The sequence below is a fragment of the Peromyscus eremicus genome, chromosome 13, assembly GCF_949786415.1.
Source record: "Peromyscus eremicus chromosome 13, PerEre_H2_v1, whole genome shotgun sequence".
Lineage (NCBI taxonomy): Eukaryota > Metazoa > Chordata > Mammalia > Rodentia > Cricetidae > Peromyscus > Peromyscus eremicus.
The window spans coordinates 56,360,929-56,373,475 of record NC_081429.1 but is presented as its reverse complement, the minus strand read 5'-3'; the positions used below and the strand labels follow the sequence as shown (position 1 = coordinate 56,373,475).

Genomic DNA, 12,547 nt, shown 5'->3' with positions numbered 1-12,547 from the left:
CGGCCTGGGGCCAGACCTTGCGGGAGATCTCTGGCTTTAGATTCTGAGAACCCAACTCTGTGCACCCCAAGGAGCTGTGGTTACCAGTCACAAGGCCACTGTGTGCTAGGTCTGGGCTGCACTTGAGAGACCCGGGGTTTCCTTTGGGCAGCCTGCTTGGTTAGCTTGCCTGTTAGCTTGCCGCTGACTTCACACCACTGTACGATGCTTTCGGCTGACACTGTCCCATTTTTCCCTTCAGGAACACCGTGTATAAGATGCTGTATTTCCTAATACATTTGCTTACACGAGCAGTCGGCTTGTGCAAGCTTTCCTGACCCCAAACCTTCCTATCGTCTCCACCCTCTCAGCCCCTGGTCACCTTCCCCTTGGGACCTTCACTGAAGAAGGAATGACCTACTGGTCCAGGTCATCTAACTGTGGTACAGTTCAGAGAGTTCTGCTGTTTTCATCTCCAAACACGTAAGATGAGAAAGAGTGGCCATTCTCAGTGATTATAGCTACTGAAATAAGTATGTTTCTCTCTACTGAAAATCAAAGTCTGCCTCTCAAAAAAAAAAAAAAAAAAGATTTGGTCTACTTACCAAGCAGTTAAATAATACTCACTTTAATCCAATAAATGTTTAGATACAATCCAATTACACTCATTCCTATCATTGACTTTTGAAAGTCAAAGACTTTTAAGTGTTAATAGCTCCCAAAGTTAATTGTATTCTAACTTGTCCAAATTGTATAAACTTTCCCAAATAATCAATGCCTTACTCAGCTAAAGTAATAGATGGGATTAGGTCCTTAGTAAGTGCCCAGTATTCAGGATTATCATCACCAAGCATCTTTGGAAAACAGAAGGAGGCATTGTGCAAGTAAACAAGATGTGTGTCCAATGTTTTAATTTGATGACTTAAACATCTGTCCCGAAAACTCTCAAATTTGTCCCACAATAGGGACAAGGACAGACTTTTGGAACAATGAGGACAATTAACATCAAAGACCCACCACTGTGTATGTATTAGCCTTTTATAACAGGACTTGTGTTTTATGGAAATAAAAACTTTGCTCTTTATTATAATATTAACAGAAAATAATTAAAACAGTTAATTAGCAAACATTTTAATACTGTGAATATTTACTAGCTAAAATTGTTAAAAAGGTTTGCAAATAAATATGTCTACTAATTAGATATTAAAGATCATTTGTGAGAAAAGATTTTTTTCCTTACATTATAATGATCCCATTATCGATGGAAAATGAGTCAGAGGGTAATCCGGCAATATTCCAAGCTCGAATTGTAACAGCTTCTCCCAGAGTACCCATAAGAGAATAATCATCTGAGCAAGGGATGTCTCTTTCTTTGCACGACTGGGACCACTCCTTGGTTTGGTTCTTTAAAAAATTCACAAAAAAATATAGACATGAGTTGGTGGGTAGTTATCAAAGGAATAATATCTAAACTCCTCAATCACTATTTACTGAGCAAATCAACTACTGTTGAAGCTCTATATCAAAAATGATTCGTGTATTGTGGTGAATAGATATGGCTCCCATAAACTCATGTGTCTGAATGTATGGCCTATAGGTAATGGTGCTATTAGGAGGTGTGGCCTTTTTGGAGTAGGTTTCCACCTTATTGGAGGAAGTGTGTCACTGTGAGGGTAGGCTTTGTGGTCTAATATGTTCAAGCTACACCCAGTGTGGTACACAGTTCACTTCCTGTTGTGTGTAGATCAAGTTGCAGAACTCTCAACTCCTTCTCCAGCATCATGTCTGCCTGCATGCCACCATGCTTCCCACGATGGTGATAATGGACTAAATCTCTGAAACTGTAAGCCAGCCCCAATTAAATGTTTTTCCTTTGTAAGAGTTGCTGTGGTCATGGTGTCTCTTCACAGCAATAGAAACCCTAACTAAGACATGTATCAAACCTTTCTCAAATAAAATTATAATTAAGGAATGAAAATTAAATGTAATCAATGGTGAGATAAAACCTAGATAGACCACATGAAAAAGTTGGAGTTTTTGTATTAGAAAGAACAGTTACTGTGTATTATTCTAAAGTTTAAATTTACAAAGCAGTTGACATTCTCTGGCTTAGTTTCATTTCTGTTGCTATGATGAAATAACTTGACAAAAATCAACTTGGGGAGAGGTGGCAGGAACTTAAAGCAGCTAGTCACACCCTCAGTTGAGAGCAGAGTGACGCTGACCGTATGTATGCCTCTACTGCTCAGCTCTCTCTTTTCCAGAGTCTGCCTCATGAAACGGTGCTGCCCACAGTCAGGGTGGATCCTCTCACCTCAACTAATGCAATTAAGAAAATCCCTAACAGGCGTGCTCATGGACGAACCTGATGTGGACAACCCCAACTGACAGTCCCTTTGTGATTGCAGATTGTGTCAAGTTGACAATTATAACTAACCATCACATTCTCCATGCAGTTTACATAGTTTATTTAAATTGTAAATACTCAGAAAAATACTATATTATTATAATACAAGCCTAAACCTGCAGAATGAGTAGGGGACAGAGAAAACATTTGTTTCTGGTTCTCATGTGCTCTGTAGGATGGACCACCCAAAGGCTATTGTGTTATAAAAAGGGTCAGGCTACACTCCGAATGTCTATAAGAGGCATGGTCTGTTATGATGCCCAGGAACCAGGAGAGTGCTCAGTACTAACATCCATACTAATGTTCAAGTCAGGTGACAGACAAAAAGCTTCAGAAATAGTAAAAGACATGACTGGGAAGAAAATAGAAAGACAAAAGGAGGATGTCCATAAGCAAGTGATGGGAAAGTGAATGTACATGATGCTGGTACCTGTTTTGGGCTAATGAGGATGCCCTGTGTAGGTACAGGTGGTGCTGGGAAGGGCTCGGTTGTAACTACCCTCTCCCTGCGGTTCTTGCTGGATAGGTTGTATCAACCTTCTCCTAATTTTACTCGTAAAGGACATAGTAGTGGATGAGTGGTGACTTTATGACCTTAAGTTGTTAGTATTATTTAGAAAGTTCCAGTATCTGTTTGTGATAAAATTACAGATGACTATTTTCTTCATTGCATCCTACCAGTAGTACATAATTTCAAGGTATTCATCTTCCAAGAACGCTAATTTTTTATCACTTCAGTAAAGCCAGGCTTCTGTTTCTTAATTGTGGGATGTTATGTGTGATTATTGTTTCTTTGGATATTAGAATATAACACAAAGATACTCAGATGAATGAAAAGCCAAGTTCTCCTTCAGCTGTGCGTATGACAGGAGGTGTTACTGGAAAGAATTGCAGCAGGTTGGCGCAATGGTTGATAACACAGTAAGTGGGATGGGATTAGCTAGATTTCGTGTACTTCCTGGGGATTATGTATCTGGATAATTCTGTGGAGATAACAAGAGGTTTCCCTGGGAAACCTGGGTAATTCAAGGACCTCTAAAAAGTTGTCTACTTTCCTCCAGGAGAGCTAGAGCCTAAAAGGGGAAATCACTGAGCTCAGAGCTCAGCAGACTACACATGAAAAAGCAGAGGCTGTACCCAGAGTTGAAAACAGTGAAGCCTGCCATTGGGAGGCACAGTTTTGCTCTTTGGTCCTCTCCATTTGCAATGAACATTTCAGCCCTTTGTAGGGAGACACCTGGTGACCAGGAAAACACCCTGGCCTTTGTCAAGTACACATTTTTGTTAATTCAGGTCAGAAATTCACCTTTCCAAATTTTGTTCTGTACGTTATATTACCATTGTTATCTTTTATGACGTTGTCTGCAGTACGATATACAAAGTTCTTTGTCTGCCCTCCCACCCATGTTCCCATCCTCCGCTGAGTACTTCCTGGTATTTTCTCTAAGATATATTTCAGGCTCTTACAGAGAGCTGGTCATTGTGTGGTGTGGCATGTCTAGCTGTCCAAGCAGAAGATGAATACTCAGTGTGGGGGTCAGTGAGATGCCCAGGAGTATGTTTTGAACCAACAGAGATGGGTGTGAATGTCTGCTGATCTTTCCATCGTTCCAAGTTGATGTAGGATAGAGTCAAGTGGCCATGGTTCTTGTTCCCACCTTCTCACTGACTAGCTTGATGGCTCTGGGGAATTGTCTCAAGCTTGACAAGCTTCTATGTCTAAAACTGTCAAGCAAACTAATCTGTCACTAACCAGATAGTGAAGTTAAACATTAACCAGCTGAACTACATGCAAGCCACTAATGCAACCCCCTGGGAGCTCATCTGAACAATGGACAGATGGACAGGCCGAGCTGAAGATCTGAAGGTCGTGGTGCCTCTGTAAATACAAAGTAAATACAGAGGCCTCCAAAGCAAAAAGGCTATGGCTAGAAGCTACAAGTGAGGACTTTAAAATAGTTCGTTTTTACAAATTCAATAAACAGAGGAACTGTAATGGAGGCAGGAAGAATCAGTTGTGCCGAGGAGAAAATCCTCAGTGAAGCTCTGTGGACACAATACTCAAGGGCACTAAGGGGAAGGATAGGCCCTCAGTGAAGGCAGGCTTGTCTCCAGACGGTAATGTTTCAGTCTCTGACATGGTTTTAGAATGACTTATTAAGGTCCATGCAGAGTAGTTGATGAGGTATGCATCCCCTTGAATGGGTGCGCTCTCTCTCTCTCTCTCTCTCTCTCTCTCTCTCTCTCTCTCTCTCTCTCTCTCTCTCTCACACACACACACACACACACACACACACACACACACACACACACACACAGACCCCTGATTCCTTTACACTTGGTTAGGAACTAAAATTTCATCACTAGATTTTAAAACAATGTTTCATCTAGCATCTTTTGGCTATGAAGCAATTTATAGGATATCTAAAATATGTAAGTACAAATAATTTAAAAGTATTTTGCTTTTCCTTGTAGTAACCAAAAGTTAAAGTCAAACAAACTGGAAAAAATGCTCTCTGGTTTCCCCACAACAGCAATAACAACAACAAATGAACAAACCCGAGGTTAATGTTGCAAAGATGAAGGAAGCCAGGGAGAGACATGAGGGCATTTCTCACCTGTCTGTAGTTTGATGTAAAGGCCCCAAGGTAGGCGACCACCCCTGAGGAGATGAGGATATCCCCTGTCAGGTTGATGTACAGCTGCCCAAGCTCCAGTGCCGAGTTGCTCCAGCGGGTTTTCTCGCCTCCCAGACCCCCAATCAGCTGCTCGGCTCGCTCTAGCTTTTTGCTGCACAGATCAACCTCAAAAATAAAGGTGAGCTTTTATCAACATCAACAAGTAAAAGAAGCTGAAAATGCTGCAGAGTTCCAAACTCGAGAGATATTTTTTCTCAATTATAAACTAGCCTGAAGTTCTAAAATGCACTTAAAGAAGAAAAACATGATGCATCTCCCTGAGATATGGAAAGTCCATGACATCTTGTGTTTTAAAACAAGTAAATAACTTCAATAATGTTCTCGGAATTCCTACACGGTATTTAGTATATAATAGTTAGTATAGGCTAACTCTAAGGAAATGACCTTCAGCACAGGAGACTGAGACTAACAAAGAACATTCTGCAAATATAGATATTTTAAAATGATCTGAAAAAATAGGGGAGCCTCAGGATGAAGCACGTTGGTAGAGTATTTGCATAGCATATATAAGGGCCGGGGTTCCAGCATTAGTACTGTACTTTCAATATTTTATAAAGGTTTCTCCTCATTAACTTAGTTGGTTTAAGGTTGCTTTTAAAGGTTAAGAGCTTTAGCAATTTACACTTATTTACAAAGCACAATCTTTTAAGTAGTTAAGTGGTGTCATCCTCCCAGACATCTGCAATTAAGCTTCCAAGGGAGCATCAATCAATGGCTGAGAGCCTGCCTCCTCCACCGGACAATCATCCCAAGTTTATTTGACACAATTAAACAATGCGATAAAAAGGGAAAGAGGCAGACATTCTCAGGGTGGCAGACTTAGGGAAGAGCACTCAAACCTAGATCAGAGTTCCAGCAGGGTGCTTGGACTGACTCACTGTGATTTAATGTTTAAGTGATAATGTCACTATTCTTTTTAAAATGAAATCAACACATTTATTTCACTTGTTTAAAAATGTTTTAATAGTAATAGAATTGCAATCACTTCCCCCTCCCCTCTCTCTAGCTCCTCCCATACCCCCTCCTCTCAAGCTGAGAGTCTCCTTTTCTTTATTATTGTTACATATATGTATGCATATATGTGTACGGACGCACACACACATAACTGCTGAGCCCATTCTTTTCTTGTTGGTGTATACATGTTTTCAAGACTGACCACTCTGAATTGGACAGTCAGTAAGGGGGCTCATCCCTGGGAAAGGCTAACTCTCCCTCTCTCTGTTTGCAGTTCTTGGTCTAGGAGTGGGACCTCATAACCCACTCCTTGTTAGCATGTCCATTAGTATTGCCACTGGCCCAGCCTTGTTTATGCAGCCATTCCCAGGAGAGACTGTTTCACAGCAGGCTCCTGGTAGTCTAGCCCTTACAGCCTTTCTGCTCACTCAGGAGCATGAGTTCCCTGAGCCACTGATGTAGGAGTTACGGTGTAGAAGCAGCCATTGTGGCTGGGCTGCCCACAACTGGTTTATCTCTGCATTGTGTCCAGTTATGGTTTCGGTGATGGTCGCCATTTGCTATAAGGAGAAGCGTCTTTGATAAGGGGTCGTAGCTACACTTGTATCTGAGGCTTTGGAGCTAGGAAGCACAGATGAGCGAGAACACGGGGCACTGGTCTTTCTGAGTTGCTTGCTAGATCACTGTGGCTCTATCTACAGTAGTCAGGGAATGGAAACAATCTGAATGTCCTTCAACAGGGAAATTCATAAGGAAAATGTGGTACATATACACAATAGATACTACTCGGATGTAAAGAAAAATGAAATCTTGAAATCTGCAGGTAAATGGATGGACCTAAAGAAGGTTACATTGAATGAGGTAGACCAGACCTCAGAAAGGCAAACATCATTACTCATAAAAGAAGGTGAATACAGTTTATTTTGGGATTCAGACTGTGAAATTTTATCATGGAGAACTCCATGATCAGGAAGAGAGACATTTACGTTATTTTAGAGTAAGAATTTGTCTTACGCATTTTCCCAATACTGGTAACCATTATTTAAGATTAAAAGACATAAAATATTGTTCACCTACAGATAGGTAGGAAAAGGCACAAGGTTGTAATGGGTGATAATTTTGATGTTTCCAAAATTAAGCCTTTCTTACTCAATTTTCCTGCTTTAAAGGACCTCCACCCTCCTAGCTTCCTAGTGAATCAGATCATAGACTACAATAATGTTGCCATTGGAAAACCATAAAAAAAAAAAAGACTCTGTGACTTCTATTTCCTGTGACTTCTTTTTTCCTCCCCAAACAGACATTTATATGTTCATTTTATATTTTTCCAACATTTTTATTACAAAAACCTGTAAACTTCAAACACACAGCAAAGTTGAACAATGTTTCCAGTGAGCAACTATATACTCTCACTTAATGGTTATATTATTTAAAGAAAATGTAATCATGTTGGGCGATGGTGGCATACACCTTTAATCCCAGCACTGGGGAGGCAGAGGCAGGTAAATCTCTGTGAGTTTGAGGCCAGCCTGGTTGGTCTACAGAGTGAGATCCAGGACAGGCACCAAAACTACACGGAGAAACTCTGTCTCAAAAAACAAAAAACAAAAAACAAAAAACAAAAAAAAAAAAAAAGAAAAGAAAAGAAAAGAAATGTAATCATGCTCAGTAACAGGTTACATCTTAAAGATTGACACAATGTCCTATATGTGTTCAACTACAGTTTACAGGGCAGATTTTAGAGAAAAAGAAGGTAGGCTGGTGTTGATGCTATACACCTTTAATCCCAGCATTCAGGAGGCAGAGGCAGAAAGATCTCTGAGTTTGAGGTCAGCCTGGTCTACAGATGGAGTTCCAAGGCAGCCAGGGCTAGACAGAGAAACCCTGTCTTGGAAAAAAAAAAAAAAAGTATGTCACTGTGAAAAGTGTGCAGACATGCCAGATATCTGGGTTCAGGTCATAGAAAAAGACCAGAATGTGAAAACAGGATTGGTGCGTTTTGCGCTGGTAGCAATGTCTTCCTTATTTGCAATGGGAGGATCCTCTCACATTTGCAGCTGCCAGCACATACCTGGTTTTCCAAATCAGCTTTCTTCTGCTTGTTCAACTCAAGCGTGTCTTGAAGCTTAGCCAGCTTGTCCTGGACCTCATACAGGGCAGCCTGCTTCTTTCTAAGACCGTCCATAGCAATTTTCAGCTCCCCTTCAGCTGCAGCCAGTTTTATCTTTTTGGGAGCTACAATTTTTGCCACTCTACAGAGCAATAAAGTTGGAAAATTAACATCCTCTGAACATGATAGGGAACGTTTTTAACATGAATTTACTTTCCAAATACTCTTTACAATGACTCAAAACACTTCTTTATACAGAATTTACACCGACTTCCAGACTCCATATTTTATCTGAGAATCAAATCTGATACAAAGTATAAGAAATAATCACTAAGACTTGAGGATTAAGATGACAGATTAGAAGTTGCCTCTGTGTGACTTTGTGACTGGGAAGGGGCAGGGCAACAAAGAAGAGAAAGAAGAGGGTACTGGGAATCAAAAAAATGATGGTCGGAGTCAAGCGTGTGCCACACTCAGCAGACAAAGGCAAGAGGGTCTCAGCAAGTTGGAGGCTAGCCTGTTGACAGTCAGTTCCAGGCCAGCTAGGGCTCTTAGTGGGGCCTGTATTGAAACAACCAAAAAACAGTAAATACATAATAAAATCCAATGGAGCAGCTGAAAATCATGAAGAAATAGACAATGCAGAGAAAAGTAAGGAGCCACAACAGTGAAGGAGTCTGGTAGCACTCGTCACAACAAACTGACAGCTCTGGTCACCTCAAATCTACAGTTTCATGGAGTGGGTACCTGTTCCACCTATGACCTTGAGGTACCAGTTCCTGGGGCGTGGCCTTGAGGCTAGCTTAAGACCTGAGGGGCATGTACGCCTTGCGTTGCTCTCTTCTCTCCCTCATGGGCTTGGATGGTGCAGACTGACCCAGGCAGCAGGAGCAGCGTGGGATAGGACATCAGCCTTCCAAGACACTGGGACGATTTTGCCTTGTTCTGTTTAGTGAGTTGTTCTCTCCAATTTACGTCCTAATAAACTCCCTATACCCCTTCAGCAGACTCCCTGGGACTTCTCGCTATAGTTTCACAGACCTTCAATTCAGTGTGGGGATTTGATGTGATAAGGACTCCTTCCATGAGGCAGGCCAGTGGGGAATAAATCAACACATTGCCCCTGTGTCTCAGTGTGCAATACCTACTCATCATCTCGGAGAGGGAGCCTATTGTTTGAGACCAAGCCACTCCAGTTTACTAAAAACAATAGGAAAAAAAAAAAAGCCACAGGGCCTGGAACGCCCTGCCACAGTGGATGCGATACAGACCTATGTTAGATACAGATCCTCAAGAAGTCTAAGCAACAAGGGGCTTAAGCTGAGAGTACAGTGGTTGGTCTGAAACATGTGTAGTACTAATAGTTATGTATGTGTGTTATAATTACATAACATAACATAATAAATATGATTATACAATATAATATTAAATATATATAATGACTCACATTGACTATGTATTCAAAACACATCATATAATAGTTCCTGATTTTACTTACTTTGTTCAGGATATAAATGTTTTCCTTATAGCCGTAAAAGTCCTCGAATGTCAGAAGACTATCCACCTCACAGGTGGTTTTCTAAGCGTGGTTTTGGGGGTTTCCGAGGCTCTGAGCCCAAAACCTATGCATGCAGGCAAACACTGTACCACTGAGCTTTATTCCCAGCCTTAAATTTTCCTTATGGACTTCCATCGAAGCAACATATTGAGATAGATTGGATTGAAAGGGGAAGGTTTTCCTGTCTGTCCATCTCATGTCAAACCACATGATGAGGGTGGGGGGGATATGGGTCAGTCAGGAGAGTGCCTGCTGCAGAAGATGAGGGTGTGAGCTCAGAGCCCCAGCGTGCACGTAAAAATTCAGGTGCATCAGCTTGCATCTGTAAATGCGGTGCCAATGAGCCAGAGACAAGAGGATCCTTAGGACCCAGTGGCCAGCTAGTGCTAACAAATCAATGAAAGGCCTTGCCTCAAAAAAAAAAAAAAAAAGGAAGGAAGGTAGGTAGACAGCCTTGGAGAAAGGATACCCAACATTGACCTCTGACCACTACATGTATATACTTGCGCATGTACTCACATGTACACCCATGCAAATATGTACATATGCTCCAGACACACACACACACACACCACACACACACACACACACACACACACACATTGAAAAGACTTCAAGGTATGTAAAAAGCAGTCTTCTTGCTAATTCTCCCTTTCTATGTGTGTGCATATAGCATGTGTGCATATGTGTGTGCATATAGTATGGTGCATATGTGTGTGCATATAGTATTGTGCATTATGTGTGTGCACAGGCACTTATGTGCATGCAGGTGCAGGCACGCATGTGTGGGCTTACATGTGGAGACCAGAGGAAGACCTCTAGTGTCATTCCTCAGGGACAGTCTCTCCAGCGGGCCTGGAACTTGAAGGGCTAAGATAACTGGCCAGCAAGTCCCAAAGATCTGCCAATCACTGCCTGCACAGTGCTGAGATTCCAAGTAAGTGCCCTCATGCTTGGCTTCTTTTACATGGTTCTGTGGTTTGAACATGGGTCCTCATGAATGTAAGAAAATCATGCTACAGACTGAGCTATCTCTCCAGCCCAAATATCTGTGCCCCCTGGTGCTGGGGATAGAATCTGTGTCCTCGTCCATGCTAGGCAAGTGCTCTACCACTCAGCCACACAGCAATCTCTTCTTTGTTTTAAATAAAATTTACATTTATATGACATAAAATAATTTGTTTTTATTACCATGCCATAATTTTGTTATTTTTAAATGAATTGATAAATGTTTATAAACTCTCCAATTAAATTTTCTAACATGGTAAATCAACAAAAGCTTTGGGGAGACTTTTGGAATTTTTTAGTCGAGAGTAGTCCTAAGTCCCAAAACGTGAAAAATCATTAAACTATACATTCTTTTTAATGGCTATGATTTGGGCTCTAGTAAGAATGAAAACAGAGATTCAGACACACATTTCTTGAAAATCTTTTTCTCTTACACAGGCTTCTAATGTTCTATTGTCCGCATGACCAGGCGAGGAAACCCAGCATGGTGATCGGGTTTCTTCCCGGCACTTACTTGTCATAGGAATCCATGGCTATGACCCACTTACTTGTCATAGGAATCCATGGCTATGACCCACTTGCACAGACCCTCGGCAGCTGTTGAAGCATTCCGAATCTTTTCTGGAACAAAGTCTGGGTTGGGGATGTAACTCTTCCTTATGATGTTCATGTAAGCCGGAGGAATGTTGTCCTTGTCGTATTCATGAAGTGACTGCAGAAACCTTATGTCACCCAGAAGTCTCTTGGCGGGGCCCCAGAAATCCTCAATTTTCTTCCCTGAGCCTGTTGGGTCGGGGATTTTATCAGCTTTGATCCCTTTCAAGATGCAGATGGCTTCCATGACGAGCTTGACACCAGCAGGGGGGCTCTTCATGGACTTGACCACTGTGATATCCTTGAAAAGTGATGTTTCAATTATTAATAAAGTATCTGCTTGCACGTTCAATTATAATCACATTAATAAGCTCATACTTTCAAACTAAGATATGGTGGTATTTTATTTGTATTGAAATGTGATTTTAATTGTATGTTAATAAATAAAGTTGCTCGGGGGTCAGAGCTATTAGAGCCATAGCAAGAGCGTGGCGGTGGTGGCGCACGCCTTTAATCCCAGCACTTGGTAGACAGAGCTAGGTAGATCTCTGTGTGTTCAGGGATACAGCCAGCATTGAAGACATATGCCTTTAATCTCAATACCAACCATAGAAGACCTGGAAGTCTCTACAGACAGGCAGTGACGGGGCAGTCATGTGTTTGGGTTTACAACCAATGAGAAGGCAGAAGAGAAAGGCTATAAAGACAAACACACAGGAAGTAGCTCCTTTTCAGAGAGCTCTCTTGGCTGAAGAGGATCGCTGAATCAGGAAGGGTAAGGTTCTTAGCTCTGACCTCTTGGCTTTCTTCTCTGAATCGGCTCTGTGTTTCTTATTTAATAAGACAGTTGGTTACATCTACACTAAGCCTTAAGGAGCACAGACATGGCAGCAATGGTAGAACCATGGCAAGAATTTGGACAAGTCCGTTGGGAGGAAAAGTTAAAACAACAGAAGATGGCCACAGGAACTCACAGTGGGGAGCGAGCAGCACTGAGCTCTGGAAAGAGCTGCCGTGATGGGGAAGAGAATGAGTCTGGGAAGGGTTGAGGGGGGTGGATATGATCAAAACACATTGTATGGAACTCTTGAAGAACTAGTAAAAATAAATAAATCTTTAAAAATAGCAACAATAAAATTTTAAAACAAAGTAGTAGTAGTAGTAGTAGTAGTAGTGGTGGTGACAACTGGCAGCTCTGTTCCTTTTCAAAAACGCCTTTCTCATGAAGATGCATTTCT

General features: G+C 41.5%; 1 protein-coding gene across 1 annotated transcript in view; it reads right to left on the bottom strand.

The window, feature by feature from the left end:
- Nucleotides 1-12,547, bottom strand: part of Dnah7 (dynein axonemal heavy chain 7) — a 255,152-nt gene that overhangs the window by 83,308 nt on the left and 159,297 nt on the right. Inside the window, exons 44-47 of the mRNA XM_059278864.1 lie at nucleotides 11,264-11,610; nucleotides 8,111-8,291; nucleotides 5,005-5,190; nucleotides 1,220-1,383 (exon numbers count right to left, since the gene is read on the bottom strand). Coding sequence (XP_059134847.1) covers nucleotides 1,220-1,383; nucleotides 5,005-5,190; nucleotides 8,111-8,291; nucleotides 11,264-11,610 — 878 coding nt within the window. The remainder of the gene's footprint in view (nucleotides 1-1,219; nucleotides 1,384-5,004; nucleotides 5,191-8,110; nucleotides 8,292-11,263; nucleotides 11,611-12,547) is intronic.